Source organism: Callionymus lyra, chromosome 11 (genome assembly GCF_982586985.1).
Source record: "Callionymus lyra chromosome 11, fCalLyr1.hap1.1, whole genome shotgun sequence".
Lineage (NCBI taxonomy): Eukaryota > Metazoa > Chordata > Actinopteri > Syngnathiformes > Callionymidae > Callionymus > Callionymus lyra.
Window position 1 is genome coordinate 26676811 of NC_141828.1, and position 16569 is coordinate 26693379.

A 16569-nucleotide genomic window follows, 5' to 3' on the forward strand; every position below is an offset into this window, starting at 1 on the left:
TGCAATCTGTTTCTCTCTTTTACACTTCATATGTATACATTTAAACTATTTATTATTCTTACAGTTTGTATAGTTCATTTGAGTCGAAAGCACCTTCAATTTCATTGTACCTTTGTAAAAGTGGCAATGACAATAAAGACACTATAAAGACACACAAATAAATTGCTATCACTCTGTCTGCTGTGAATTGGAAACCCAATTTCCCGAAGGAGATCTCCAAAGGGATTAATAAAGTTTATCTATCTATCTATCTTTCTCTCCATGCCCTCGACTGTTGCTATAGGAACTGCGTACACTAGCAGAGGCCACAGGATTTGGGGCATGATGGAATGCTGGTAAATCGAGACTTTGAACCTCCCTGGCAGGACAGTTTTGTCAACCCGGCTAAGCCTGTTCTCAAGTTCTTTGTTGGTTCTCTGGATGGAGGCAGAGTCTTTGATTTGAACCTTGATTTTGCTGGCTTAAAACTCATCCTTGCCCAGGTGATGAGCTTCTCTAGGCCTTGGAGAATCCACCTGATGCCCGGAACATATTCTGAATTCTTGTCTGAGTTCCCTGAGTTATTGACCAGCCTGGTGCTTTAATCAGATAAAGTTATTATTATTGGTGACTTTAACATCCATGTGTATATGGTCCAAGATAGCTGAGCTAAAACGTTCAACTCTATACTAGAGTTATTTGGTTTCTCTCAGTATGTACCTGGACCCACTCACTGTTTTAAGCCCACAGTAGATCTTGTGCTAGCATATGGACTTGAAATTAAAAATGTGATTGTCTCTCTTCAGAATTCACTTATTTCTGACCATTAATTAATAACTTTTGATTTTATCTTATATGACCCAAGTCTGCAGAAAAGGAGCGCTCTCAAAAGATGTCTATCTGAGAGTGCCATAAGCAAATTTAAGTAAGTAAGTAAGTAATTTATATTTGTATAGCGCTTTTCCAGACCAGGGTCACAAAGCGCTTAAACAATCAAAACAATATTCAATAAAGTATATACTTTAAAGGTCAAGATAAAACTGATAACACAACAGGAGTTCCAGAAAATCAAGGAAAAGCCTGAACAAATAGAAACGTCTTAAGATGTAGACTCCATCAAGCGCAAAGAGAGAGGAAGATTGTTTATTTAAGGACTGAATTCCCTCAGTGCTGAGTAAAATGTCTAGTCTCAGTGTGCCAGGAAACTCTACCCATAGTCACCAAGACATTGATAACATTGTGGGCAGTTTCACAGACTCGTTGCATAACACGCTTGACTTAATTGCACCACTAACTCAAAAGACTGTTAACAGAAGTAGTCGTGCTCCATGGTATACTCAGGAAACACTTTCTAGACAACTAGAGAATCAATTTGAAGTGTTTCAGTCTGGTTTTAGGGAACAGCACAGCACAGAGACCGCCCTGGTAAAAGTTAGTAATGACCTACTGATGGCCTATGATCAGGGCCATGTTTCAGTTCTTGTTCTTCTAGATCTCAGTGCTGCATTTGACACTGTTGACACCAAATTCTTCTACAGAGGTTATAAAACCATATAGGCATACGTGGAACTGCTCTAAACTGATTCAAATCATACCTGTCGGATAGAAAGCTATATTTAAATGTCAACCACCTCTCATCGACACACACTAAGGTCAGCTATGGTGTCTCACGAGGTTCTGTTCTTGGTCCAATCCTATTCACAATCTATATGCTCCCTCTAGGGAACTTGAAGACACTCTATAAATGTTCACTGTTATGCTGATGACACCCAACTCTACTTGTCAATGAAGCCAGATGAAAGAAATCAGCTAACACAACTACAGTCCTGTTTCAAAGATATCAAGTCCTGAATGACCAAAAACGTCCTTCTATTGAACTCCGACAAAACTTAGGTTCTACTAGTTGGTCCACAACATCTCAGAAAATCGTTGACTAATGATCTAGCATCCCAAAATGGACTTGCTTCTGCTGCTAGCACCACTGTAAGGAATATAGGTGTCTGCTTTGACGAGGACTTATCATTTAACTCACACATAAAACAAATCTCACAGACTACCTACTTCCCCCTTCGTAACATTTAAAAAAATCAGGCATTTCCTTCCTTTGGATGCTGCTGAGAAGCTCATCCATGCTCTTGTTACCTCCAGACAGGACTATCTTCTCTCATGTTATGTTCAAAAAAGTTTCCCAGAACTCTTCAGCTCATTCAGAACTCTGCAGCTCGTTTCCTGACTAGGACTAAGAGGTGCAAACCAATTAATACTGTGCTGTCCTCTTTAAATCGGCTTCCTGTAGATTTTAGAATACAATTTAATATCCTTCTCTTAACCTATAAAGCCTTACAGGTGATTTACTTATTGTTGAGTTGCTGGGGTCTGTTTTTCTTTCTCTCTATCATGTTCATGGCGAGGGCGAAAAGGATGAGTGAGATGGTGCAGTTGGTTATATTACCTTTCCCAAGCCGGTGCCAATCTAATGTACCAGCGATGACTCTTAGCCTGAAGTTACAGTAGTAATCCAGAATAAGGTCTGAGACTTAGCTGGGAGCATGATGTCGATGGGGGACACGCACAACCAGCTTGTGTGGGATCGAGCCATAAGCATTGGCGAGATCGAGCCACAGCACATTAAGGTCCCATGTCCCTTCACATGCTTCCCTGACTAGTTGTGTAACCACTCCAGTATGTTCCAAGCAGTCAGGCACCCCAGGGATTCCACCCCTCTGAACGGGTGGTGCCTGCTGGTGAAATTTGTTTTAGGTGCGGCTCTTGTATGTAGAATTCACCTTCCTCAACAGAAACATAATAATAAAACACCTGATATTCCAAACCAAGCACACAGAGCTGCCGCTGTCCACCCAGTGCTATTGGAAAATTATTTAAAACTATGTACCAAGACATAGACAAGATGTAATTTCTATAAACTAATCATCAATCACACACAAAGACACAGCAAAAAACTGTATAAAAAAAAAATATTGTTGGGAGCGGGGATCAAAACCCCATCATTGCGTTCAAGATGTGAATGTTAACCCTTATTCATTGCAACCATAGTGGTCGCTTTTTCCAGCGCCCAAAATCATATTCAGAGATGGCACTTCTCCGTCACTTTTTCCGCGATGTATGATTGGCTGAGTAACATAAACGTGAAGTTACTGCTGGGCTATTCTTAAAGCGACTCCACACACACCAGATAGACAGGATATGACGAATGACGACGCAAATGAATCAATGCAAATATAGTTTATCAGTGTGAATAATTCTACTACTAAGACTAATCACTGTTGATGATTATTTTCAAACTAAAAAAGAATAAAAAATAACAAATAAAATAAAATGTATACGTGTATTTGAAATGGCTGGAACATGTATGTGTAACTGGGTGGTTTATACGTAAAGCTGTGGTATGGGTCAAACGGAATTTTCAGACTTAAAAATCATCTCAAAAGAAAGAAATATTCAGTTTAATTTTTATATCAAAGTTTGGGTAATTGAACATTTGAAAGAGGTTTTTTAGAGATGGATTTTATGGTTTTCTAAATGACATTAAAAATATACAAAATGTTATTAACTTCGCCACAAAACATTTCGATCCTTTTAAATACACCTTTTTTTTTTACATTCAATTCATAACAAAACATTAAGTTTTATTAGGAGATTTTCTTCGGAGAATTTCACCATCGCTGTTCCCCAAGCAAACTATTATAGTCGATGTTGTAGTTGCTCTGGCAGAACATTCTCATCGTATTCTGCTCCTCCACGGAGTTCGTTTATCATCTTGTGGCTTCAAGTATAACATGGATCTTCTAAAAAATGCAAGTTTTTGGTCCACAAAACAAAAGTGGTTTCACTTTCTTCCGCTTGGTTTAGTGAAAATATTGTCTTGTTCTCTAGTGAGGGGAAGATTGGTTGGACTTCAGGAGCCTGATCTTGTGGTCACCAAACATTCAAATGTTTCTTCAGTTTTAGAAGCTGAAACATCTCACTAAACACGTTTGGTCTAGATAATTCTGCTTTATTCCCACACATGTCGCCTAGTTTTACGGGTCCTGTCGGATGATTTGCTCAATTCAAAGTAGATTAAAGTTAACTTCCGGACAGGCCCTAATGATTTACTCAAATGAAAATGAAGAGAAAATGGAATGTACATATCAAATGTAGTTGATAAAGGCTATATAAAAAATAAATTCTGAAGAGAATTTTACCATAAGCTATCTATAGAGTTTCATATAGCCACACATCTATTAATCAGCCGTTAGTTGATATTGTATATTCATCTTTTAAGTTTGATATGAATATCAGATTAGATAGACTTTGTTAATCCCTCTGGAGATCTTCCTCTGGAAATTAGATTTCCCGTTCACAGCAGACGATAGAATGTTCAGCATTTTTCATTGAAGCAAGAAAAAAGTGCAAATAAAAAGTTGAACTGACAAGAGACGGAAAGAGCAAATATAAAGAACATAGATCAAAAGGAATAACACAAAGATCCTAAAAGGATTGAAAAGGTTTCCATATCCACATCATCCATTCGCTCTGCTCCTGCCCCCAAACTCAGAGTTATAAAATCGAATAGCACGTTATAGATACACAATATAAATCATAAAAGAAGAAAGGAGATAAAGGACTTCTAATATAGATATTAAGTTCTAAAGCAATTATATTAAGAGAAGGCAAATGCAAGACTTCATAAGATCCCAGGATTGTAAAAATCTGAACACGTCGAATGATACACGATCAATAACTGACCGTAGGAGGAGCTACAACTACTGGAAACTCAATCTTAAAAGTACATTGCAATCATATTTAACCAGAGATTGAAGTGATACATACTAACACGAGATTATATATATATATTTTTATGATCTCATTAGGGCCACATGAGTTTCTGCATACGGCCTTATATTAGTCCCCAGACCACACTTTGGTATCTGGTTCAAGGCAATGATGCTGCAGAGTCACATGAAGTTCACTCAATATGTGCATTTGAGTCTCAACCTCTTCCAGTAGATCCTGTTGAAACTGAGTCGATATTGATCCTTAATTATTTGTTTACGATCGAATGTAACAATAATTGTGTTGTAACATGTTTTAACAAGCTCAATGACCTTCAGTTTAGGAAAATATTTAAATTTTAGAAGTCAGTCCAGAGCACTAGAGATGTTTGTTTGTGACGAGAGAGAGAGAGTGAGAGATGGTTCTGAACCTCGCTCAGTCAGGGTGGAAGCATTAGAAGCTCCTCACATTCCTCCAGACGGGTCGACTCTGCTGCCAACTGTGGTTTAGGGGTCTGGAGACCCACAGACAGGATGGAGTCTCGCAATACAAAAGAGAAACAATTTGGCTCCCCGACTCAATAACAGGGCCTCGGGCGGCGAGGGGGAGCCGGAGAGAGCGAAGGGGCTTTGGTGAGCCGAGAGGCTGGAAGACTTTTGATCCTCCGTTATGACACATCTCCTCATAACTGCAGTCTCAAGAATCAAGGTTATTAATGTGGGCCCCTCTCTTGTTGTTGTGCCAAAGAAACCCTTCTTAGGAATTTCACAGCATCTGAAAACCGAATCATAGCCGAGCTGCAGGGGGGAGAAACACCCGAGAGTTGCCTTTGCATATGCTTATGAATATGTTCTTATCATGGATGAGATATACTGTAGGTTCGATTTATTATTATTTCGGTGGAGAGTACTGCGCTCCTTTTTAAAAGTGTCTTACAGTGAAGTCTTTTAATCAGAAGTAATCCTACTCATGACGCAATCTTTGACGTCACTTTAAGACAGGTGTCAAACTCTAGTCTATTTTGAGGGCCACACAATATGTATATTTACCCAACAGGATGTATAATTTGATATTTTCGTTTCATTCTTTTTGGCTCAATTTAACCTCAATTAACGGTTTTAATTATCTTCCTTCAAAAAATTCATGACATTTACCTATATCTTATCTCAAACAATGATATCTCTATAGGCAACCATATCAACACAAATATTAATCTACTGAACTAACCATAACAAAATAGCATGATGTGCCAACCTTTGGCACATTACGCTAGAGAAAAAATGGTGGAATGAACAGCTTAACCTTAACGACTTTTTTTATGTAATTATTTTATTACACTATATTGTATTAATTAAAGTATCAAATTAATTCTATGTTATAATGTATCAAAAAATCCTCCGATGTTGTTAGAATACAGGCAATAAATGTGTTTTGCTTATAAATTCTGAATATGAATCAATAAACACGACTCATTCTGGATGAAAAAACTAATTAAATAAATTAACATCATTATTGAGGAGGGTAATTCAATTAAATATTTTGAAGAATTGGAAAAGGGTTTTGAAAATGAGCATTTTTTTTTAATTACTGTGTAAGGATTACTTTATGAGATGACTTAAAGAGTCTTTCACATGATCAAAAAAAGAAAAACAGCTTGCTGTTTAAGAGGCTAAACTAACAAAGGAGGCCTTTTATCTGCTTCACTTCTCTCCAACTCAGCAAAGACACTTTTGGCCTCATCATGACAACCTGTCAATTTCCCTTTTTTGGGACCCAAAAGCCAAAGTTTTATGGATTGTATAGAGCCATGAATCGAGAAACTCCAAACAGTATCTTCAAACCAATTTTATATTTAAACCAAAATTATCGCACAAATAATACTAACAGTATTTTTTCATTCACATTTTTACTTTTTTCTATTTGAAAGTTGGTCTGTGAAGATGATCCTGACATTTCACTAGTCTGCGGTACAAAAAGGTTGGGGACCCTTGCTACAGGGTCTGGCAAAAATGCACTAAAAATGTCATTAAAACTTGAGGTTTTGGCGTCCAAAAATTGTGATGGTATGGAGCCATCAAAAGATATCCGAGCCAAACGAAAATCATAAAAGAAAAAATAGCAATAACTTTAACAAAAAAGGGAGTAGTAGTAGTAATAAGATCCCTGGATTGGGAGAACTTATTAAAGCTACATAAACATGACTATTATATTTAAATTAAAACCAAAAAATACATAGAAACTCATCCCAGTCTCATGCAGACTGGGGTAGAATTTAGCCACAAAACAATTCTGACGGAAGATCAAACATGCAAAGTGTTACTGTTTTTCTTTCAAGTTAGTTTTTCTTTAAAAAAGTTTAAGCTTTTTCAAAACCCTGATCGATAGCAATCCTACTTCTGCTCACAATATAAGCTCTGGTTCGGGTCCAATGTTGAGACCAACATCAACACCCTGAACACAGTATTTTCTACAGCTGTTCATTTTTGGTTTTATTGACACTTCCTCGCAGCATCCGTCTCTGCTAGAACACACCTACTTATTGAACGAAGAAGAAAATCCTTGTTGATGTGAACATTTGTGATGAGCATCAGCCGCTCTGCTCTCAGCGGAGCCCTGAATAATGGAGCACTAACAGCTGATGATTGATTCTTGCCATTTCCTTCATATCACGTCATATTAGGTTTCACTCTCTAATAAAATGATTGCCTGTTATTCGTATATGGCATGAAATGTTTAACCATAAATCATTCTGTTTGTCACGAGCGAGCCGTTCCAGAATAATATTTTTTACTGCGAAACCACAGAGGAGGAAAAAAAGTAGAGAGCGTAACGTTTTCCCATTCCCCAAATCTGAAGTGGAGATCAGCCCGAGCTGTCACTGGTGTTACTCTGTGTTCCTCGTCTTTTTATATCTCTGGAAATTATTGCTCTTCTCCCGCTATTGTCTCTGATTTATCGAGAGCCCTGATTATTAGTTGTTTGCTTCCACGCAAACATTGTTGCCATGACAAAAAAAATTTCATTCACAGTAAGAGGCAGAGATAGAGATTTCCAGTTAATGATGTGACAGAAATACGCTTCATCTCTATTGATCGCTTTGTGGCCAAGTTTTCAAACAAAACAAAATATAAACATTTGTTTAAAACATTTAATGCGTCACAAAATAAACTTAATTGGATATTAGGAACTATTGGTTTGGTGTCAACATTACACTGCAGCTAGCACTACTATAAAGTAGCTTAGTTATGAAATCCAGAGCTAAAGTAAGCTTATCAACTTTACTCAACCACATATAATATAATTATCTTAATGATTACTTTATCATCCCTGCTATCTTAGCAGCTATGCTAGTAATATGGGAGTATAGATGTCTCAGTGTCATGGCTCTGATGGAGTAAACGCCACCATGACCTTGAGGATAAAAACTCATTCAAATGGTGTTTGAAGTGCGATAATTAAGGGCTTGTGAACCTGCAACACAGATATAACGGTGAACTAACAGCTCAGTGCTTCAGAAAGGATTCAGACAGACATGTTAACTCTGTAATTCTCACTTGTATAGGTGTAAAATGTGTGACTTTAAACCACATCGGATTTCTATTCATTGTTTAAGTAATTGATGCGTTAAGTCAGATTCCCAACTCTTAGCTAGCAAATAAAGAAATTCAACAGTTTAACAGACACTTGCAACTCAGATCAAATTGTGTGCCTTCATGGGACCTTGGCTTTGGCAAGTGTTTGACTAATGTCTTCTGTGATCTCACTTAAAGAGACTGTCTTTGTAATAGTCAGAATATGCATATGTTCAAACTTGTTGTAGGGGCACAAGATATATTGAGAAATAATAAATAATGTTCTTGGCCACAGAGGTTGGATTTTTATAATCAAACTAGCTAACGTAGCTGGTGTTGAAGGGCAATTTTTATAAGATAAAACAAAACGAGAAAAATATTTTAAATGAAAAACTCAAAGGCCATGTTATTTAGTTTTAAATATTTTGTTTCTTTAACATGCTTGTCTGAACAAGATACCAGCTTCATTTATAGGATGATCGAGACAGATTACAAAAAATGATGTCCGAAAAGAAGGACAAAAGTTACAGCTATTATTTAGTTTAAAACATTCCATACAGTAAGATGAATAAAATGATCACATTCTACAGTAATAGAGTAGTGACTAGTGTTTTTTTTTTTTTTATAGATGAATGGAATTAGGACAAAATCAGGACAAAACAGTCTGTGTGTAGACACTCTTTAGCCTTTCAGCTTCTGCTACAAATAATCTTAAAATATAGATTTATTCAATTTTTTTATGAACAATTTCTCATGTCAATGCTTCAATACCAGATTGATGTTACAGACACGGAGTATGGAGGTATTTGGTTGTTTTTAAGTATCTTTTCGGACGAGAAGGACTGAGAGAAGTGAGCTCTGTTCGCAAACTCCTATGGATTTACATTTTTGACTACAACAAAGAACAGATTACTCTGAAAATAATCCCAACCCTTTGTTGACATGAGGGTGAGAAGAACATGAGTTTGAATGTTGGATGAACTGTCACTTGAACCATTATGATTTGGTTTTATTGAAAGGGATGTTCTTCTGAGAATCTCAGCATTACTTTGTTCCTCGCAAACCTTTCCTGACTTTATTAATTATTGTAATTGATGTTGTTCAAGATTCTCTGGCAGCTCCCTCACATCCACAGAGCAGCAACTCTTGTCTGGCAGTGGAAATTAAATTTCGTCTCGCAGTATTGTCTCTCTGATTTATGGTGAGCTCTGATTATTGGTAATTTATTAGTGGTTTGTTTTCACGTAAACATTGTCGCCATGACGACACAGCTACTCACGTTTTCATAAAGGGCTTGGAGAGTCTCCAGATCCACGACCGTGTTGTCCATGTTGAGGACAGCTGTGGAGAGAAGGTGGGAAAATGTTAGAAAAGGCTGTGAAATCAGAGACCTCTTGATTACCGCAACACCCTCCGACTCTTTGTTGTGGTTGGGGGGAGGTTGGGGGGACAGCAGTCATGTGTAGTCAGTTACATATTTATCAGCTATCATCGCCGCCGCGTGCAAAAAGGCCGCCAAGTCAAACATAAATACGGAGGTTTCAGAGATCTGTCAATGCTGCAAAGATCTGTGTTTGAACTGCCGTGTTTGAATTCCTGATGCCGCCTTTTTGTCTCGGTGCGAGGACCTGGTGCCCCGCGAGCATTAATCCTTTGAAAGTAAATGTTTAAAGACAAACAAAGCCCGGGGGGGTTGTGGCGTCGAGGTGTTGCCGCACGAGCAATCATCCGAAAAGCACTCGACACCTTTATCCAGGTCGCAGCGTTCTGCGGGTGTCATTGTTTTGGATCGGCTGATTTAGTGTTGGATGACTAAAACGACAAACATCTGAGCCTCGAAAGGTTGTGATCCATTCTCAGCTTATATATTTTATACATAATAAAAAGACAAAATTGTTAAATCCGGAAGTAAACAATTGTTTTGGATCATTTTACAACTGAAATAATCATTATATAATCAAAAGGTAAATTTTTAGAAATAATATTAGTCACTGCATACAGTGTGTGATGTTTTTGGAACCAGGCAAACCTGTTTAAGATCGTAAATAATGGGTATTTTCGCTGAATGTGTACATCCATTTTTCTGCAGCCAGCCTCTAGTGGACAATTGATGAACTGCGTTCACTTAATTATCTTAGTTGGATGTTAGCCCTTTGGACTAAGAGATTTAAACCAAATACCTTCTAGTCCAAAGCTTTTAAGGACATGTCAACAATACAACATCTGTTCTAATTTCTTTCATATACTCTATAAATACTAAAGATTGAGTTTTATCTGCCGGTATGATTCATGTATACCAAGTAGTACCACCTGCTGGCAATTGTTGGGTGCATTTCTAGCAGACAAAGTCACCAGGATTTCATCAAAAAAACTAATTTCATCTTCCAAAAAACCTGCCTAGGAATAATTCATTTCCCTACTTTTACTTTCTCGCCTCCCTCCCAACGAACCATTTGGTTCTGATTACAGCGCTGGGTTCAAGTCTGGCTCCGTTGATTGAAGCCAGCTTTCAGAAAGACATGGCAGAAAAGCCGTATCATTGCTCTGACACAGACGTCTTACGACCCGAAGCCAGACGCATCTGCCTTGTTCTGATGACAACATTAAGATCCGGCTTGAAGCTCCGACAGGAAGTGAACAACGCACGGGAGCGTTCCATGACACGTAAGAATGTTGGCCAGGAAAAAACGGCAGCTGAGAAGTTCACGCCGAACAATTACCGTCCGATCTATGATTTACAATTCTGCTCAGAGATATCAAGGTAAATTGTTCTGCTCTCCGGAGCAACTGAAGAATCAATGATAAAGTTTAGAATTGATTCTTAAAGCTGAAACCACAGAGGGCAGCACAAGCTCACTTGAAAGAGAACAATAATGATGCAACTTTACCAAATAAAAATAAGAAATCTGGGTCACTACATGTCTTTCATTGTTTTGAAAAGTGACGTTTGAGTTATGAGCTGCTGAACAATAATAGTAGAAACATTTCACAAACAACTTATGGAAATATTCGGATTAGTGATGTTTTGACATCTTGAGGTTAGCTTTATCTATGGTTGGTGGAAAGAAATAAGTTTCTTTATATAATCATTTTTATTAAAGCTAAAAAAAAAATAGTGAACTAGTATATAAAACCTATACTGACAGATGTCAGATGTCTGATGTTTTAAGCTGTGAATGATGTAGCATTTTTTATATTTTAAATGTAACATTATTCCCCCAATTTCTCCTCTCAGAAAAATAAATATGAAACATACTGTATTACAAGACAGCAGTGAGACCAGCAATGCTGTATGGTCTAGAGAAGTGGCACTGAGGAAAAGACAGGAAGCAGAGCTGGAGGAGGCAGAGCTGGAGATGGCAGAGGAAGACCAAAGAGAAGGTTTATGGATGGAGTGAAAGAGGACATGAAGTTGGTTGGTGTGAGAGAGGGGTATGCAGAGAACTGTGTCAGATGGAGGAGGCTGATTTGCTGTGGCGACCCTTGAAGGAAGCAGCCGAAAGGAAAAGAAGACTGTATTATTACCATAGATATTAATATAACAACTTCAATTTCCATTTTCATTTTAGTTTGTCTACACAAATACAGAAAGCTTGTTGTATTTCTTTAAGAAGTAAGTATGAAACAGCTAAAGAATATTGGGATGGACATATTTGGGTCCCTCAAATGTGCTCCAAAATTTCATTCAGTTTCACTTCTACTTCAATTTATCTTGGATAATTTCATGTAAAAGTCTTAGCTCTGATAGTTTAACAAGACATGAGGGTTTGTCACTACAGAAGTTGCCTGAAAAGGTTCCTGATCCATATTGTACTGCAAGAGAGCTTTCAACACAAACGTAACTAGGATTAAGGAGTATGAAATGCCACAAGCTAGCTAACGTGCTGACAGGCGTTTGTTTGTAGAGTGTTCAAGCTTTAATGTAACAGTTTTACAAGCTAGCTACAGACGAGAAAGGATTAAAAAAAAAAAACAACGCAATTGCTGTGGACATGCGTTTTGATTTTCTGAAGGGAAGATGTATTTTTGATGGATCCCGCACAGCTGTCTTTCTTCGGGATGAAGACATGAAGCTGTGACGAGTGTTTAGACGCGCGGATGAGGAAAGACGATAATCAGAGACTAACTCGAACAGGAAGACGATCTGTTCCCATCAGCGTCTCCTGAATGACTTCACTTTAACAAAGCGGCTCCGACAAGATGGTGACAGCTCACAGCGAGACGAGGAACGTGACGTGGATGTGAGGTGAGGAGATGGAGGGATGGAAGGAGGAGAGAACACAGCTCTGTTGACACATTGATGTGTCGGGAATAACAACATCCCGAACAGATATTTCAATAAACTGAAATTTCAATTTTGTAGCATGATGGAGTTGTTGTTAGCACTGCAGACAGGTTCAATTCCTACATTAGGTTCCAGGGGAACTGTGGCCCTTTGACGCAATACAAAAGTAAAACTTGTAAAAACTGATCAAGTTTAAATGTTATACGCCATTTTTTTTTTTTTTTTAAACTTTTGTTATTTATAACTACTTTAGTTTACAAAAAAAAAAAAAGTTTTCCCTTTTGCTTGTCCAAATAAATGAAAAGATAAAGTGAATTGCCATCATATTTGATTATCTTCGTGTTTGTATTTATTGATATTTGGTACCATTTTATTTATTGTTTCAGTATATAGTGTATTTTATGACGTTTCTCACAATTATAATGAAGCCACAGTATATAATGGACAGATAAGACTTTATTGATCCCCTGGGAAAATTCCATTTGGGAAATATACGTCGCCACCTTTGGTTTAGAGAAGTTCACTATTTAACACATGAAAGTCTCTGAGACGATACTAACCTTGATGAATGTCCTTCATGTCCAGATGGATGCTGGACATTAGGATTCCAACAGCTTGTGAACGCTTGTTGCTCAGTAGCTTCACCACCTGAGTAAAGATCAGAAGAAAAAATAAACATTTTTGTTCACTCAAGCATCAAGAGGAGAAAATGAGATCATATTCTGTCTGTGTCGCACATTTTAGGAAAACCGTTGTCACCGTTACTACAGAATTTAACTTCAAAGGTAAAAAGTGTAATAAAGTTTTGTCAGTTTTTGTAACATTATATAAAGACAAAGTGGTTTGATAAAAAAAAAATGTTTTAATATACTGTATTATTGGGAAAATATATGCATGTAAATAAAAGTTAAAAACTTCATTTAAATAAGTTTAAAGAGTAGACATTGTTATTTATAAATTCTGTAAAACATTTTTTTTAAATATATGTAAATTTGATAAGATACTTATTGTATATTGTGTAAAATAAATAAATAAATCTAATTATGAATACAAGTGTCACAGAATCGTTATTAGTGACAGTGTATGAATTAATAATCATTCAAAATGAAAAAGAATTATGTAATGAAAAATGACAAGGGGGGGATATATAATCAGGAATAACCAATCATTGTTTTACAAAGATAAACAAAAGATACAGAATAAAAATATTAATCAAAGTCAGATAGAATCAACAGTAAGACATAACTAAAATAATAATTTATCAATCACTTTTACAATGTCCGTTTCAGTCTATTGTGACGTCGACAAGTTCCTCAGACTATACTAGTTCACTTTTAATCACAACTGTGACTCGATGTTTTTTTTTTTTTTACTGAGGCCTGAGAGTTGCTGCTGAGTCAGAGTGAGCTGAGCCACAGAGCCGAGCAGAGACACAGGAAACTTGCAGCCCACTGAGATCCAGACACAAAGCCTCATCCAAACCAGATCACATGGACCACGAGATTCTCAAACACACAGGAAGTTAAATCAACTGTTTGTTTCTCTGCCACAATGTGGGATCAGACGTTCAGGATGGGCCGAGCCACGGGTCGATGCTGGGAACCCCTTGGGAGGAAATCAGAGTGTCAAAAAACATCTCGGAAACTTTCTTTTCTGGGTCGTATATATTCTGTCGTAATGTTTCTGGCTCAGGCGTGGTGTGTGAGGACAGCAGGGGCGGCATGCAAGTCAAATGGAGCATGTGTCTTTGATCAATGGATCCATTTTCTGGATTGAAAAGTTTTAAACGTTGCATGAGTTCCAGGAAACGGATTCAAGAAGACAAACCAGGATGCTGAACATTTTCAGCAGTTTGTGTATTTTTTATTACACTTTTTCAAAAAAAAGATTTCAATGCAACTTTACAGCACCAGAAAACAAGAAAACAACTTAAACAAAAATAAGTAAAAATACATCCTTGTATTTTATACATAAACAAATGTATTTTTCTTATGAAAAGAGAAAATTCATTGCTTTATCTCACTGAAATATTACTTTGTTGATGTTAATATTTATTGTGACAAAATGTTTTGAGAAGTTAAACAAATGTTTCAAGAAATTTATATATATTTAAATATATTACTATATTTGTTTATTTGTTGTTGTTTTTGTAGTCCAAGCATTTTATTTTCTATTTTTTCAACTTTATAGTATAACATCTTAAAGCAAAAACTTGCATTAAGTGACAAGTGACTTTGACTATTGTGAATTTTACTACATTTCTCATATTTTTCAACAATTTCTAAATGTTGATCATCAGTGCCTCAACCCAGCCATGTGTCCCCCCCACTCCATATCCCACTATACATTCTTCCTCAGAAATTAACTCAATTTTGAGAGAATGATGACAACAACATTTCTATGAATTTTGATTTGTTACTTTTTTCAAAGATCTGTAGGTGTTATTCATGCTCAATGTTTGTCTTGACTTTCAAAGCTGCCAAGCTGATTTTATATTTCTTCACCTGGAATATCATGTTCGCCGAGATTTGATTAAAAAAAAGGGATTATCAAAAATGATTGGATTCTATTTCTTCCGGCACATAATATATACATTATATTCATCCCTCCAGATTCTATAATTGAAGATGCAATTTTTTTGTCATGCCTTTTATGGTAGTTTACTTTACAGAGGAAGGTTAAAAAAGAATCTGTTATTCCCACTTATTTTTGTTGTCTGTTTCCAAATGTTCGGGAAACATTTGAATGATGAATGAATGAGTACGAGGACTAAAACTAGATCTCACCTGCTACTAGTTAAAGCTCATTACCATAAATGAGGGCAGGAATGTGCAATGAAGGGACAATTGGAGGCTATGCATTTTAGCTCATCTTATTCTGAAATGAAAGTGAGAACACAACACCTTCTAACGCAGAAGAAGGAACCTCGTCTTCTCACTCGAGTGCAAACCAACAACACCACATCATCTGGTGAGTCATTAGGTCGCCAACCAAATACCCTCTCAATCCTGGCTGTGGATTCAATGACCATAAATATTTATTATTTAACCAACTTACTTTGGTTTACTGTCATTAATCAGCATCATGTTTATTGCCATCAAATATGCTGATGATCAACACTAGGGGGAGGGTTCATTGATCATCTGGACGCCGTGTAGAAACAGACCAACAAAACTGTCGACTGTATTTAAGTTTCTTTAAACATCAACTGTTTCTTCTACCCGAAGACAAGAAGTTTCAAAACAAGATACATCTGACAACTTTTTTCCGAGCTGTTGTGTAATATTCTGCTTTAAAGATAAACTCAACCATGTGTAGAAACTTTTCGAGTCCCGAGGAGGCCCTGAGCTGAACGGTGGCATTTATTTGATCAAAAGCAAAAACACACTTGGCATCCGAACACTCTAGTCAAAACAGCGCTGGAGCGACTCCACCAAACAAAAGCCTGCGATCAGAAGCAGATGTGCGTCACAAACTGTAACACATCAGCTCGCTCGCGCCGTCACTGCCGCCTCAGACCCGGAGTCGTCGCTCCGCACCGGCGTTTAGTAGCCATGTCAACACAGGTTCATGGATGACATCAAAGCAGAAGATCCTGTCATCAGAACTGAAGCAACAAAAGATTCTTGTGATGGGTTTTTCTTTGAAAATCAAGACACGTTTTAATCACGGAGGAAGAAAGTAACCCAAGGAGGAGACAAACGCGCTCAGAGTTTCTTTCAACAAAAGTCAATCCTCAACTTGATTGCATCATTAAATCCTCCTCTGTCAAAATTGGCTTCATCAGTTTGTGGAACATAAATATGTCAGCGTGGAGGTGGTTTCCTTCAGTTCAACCTCTCAGAGTGAACGCAAGTGTTCAGGTGTGTCGTTCCTACTCGCGCTCACATCACACACGCACTCACCCTGACAGCTCCTCGAGTGTTCACACGAGTGATGACAGCTACTTTGAGTGCG

The 16569-nt window shown here is 37.3% G+C and overlaps 1 protein-coding gene across 1 annotated transcript in view; it reads right to left on the reverse strand.

Annotated features, from left to right (window-relative positions):
- Positions 1-16569, reverse strand: part of fmn2a (formin 2a) — a 59849-nt gene that overhangs the window by 31942 nt on the left and 11338 nt on the right. The window contains exons 6-7 of the mRNA XM_087802431.1: positions 13173-13260; positions 9607-9668 (exon numbers count right to left, since the gene is read on the reverse strand). Of these exons, the coding sequence (XP_087658557.1) occupies positions 9607-9668; positions 13173-13260 (150 nt within the window). The remainder of the gene's footprint in view (positions 1-9606; positions 9669-13172; positions 13261-16569) is intronic.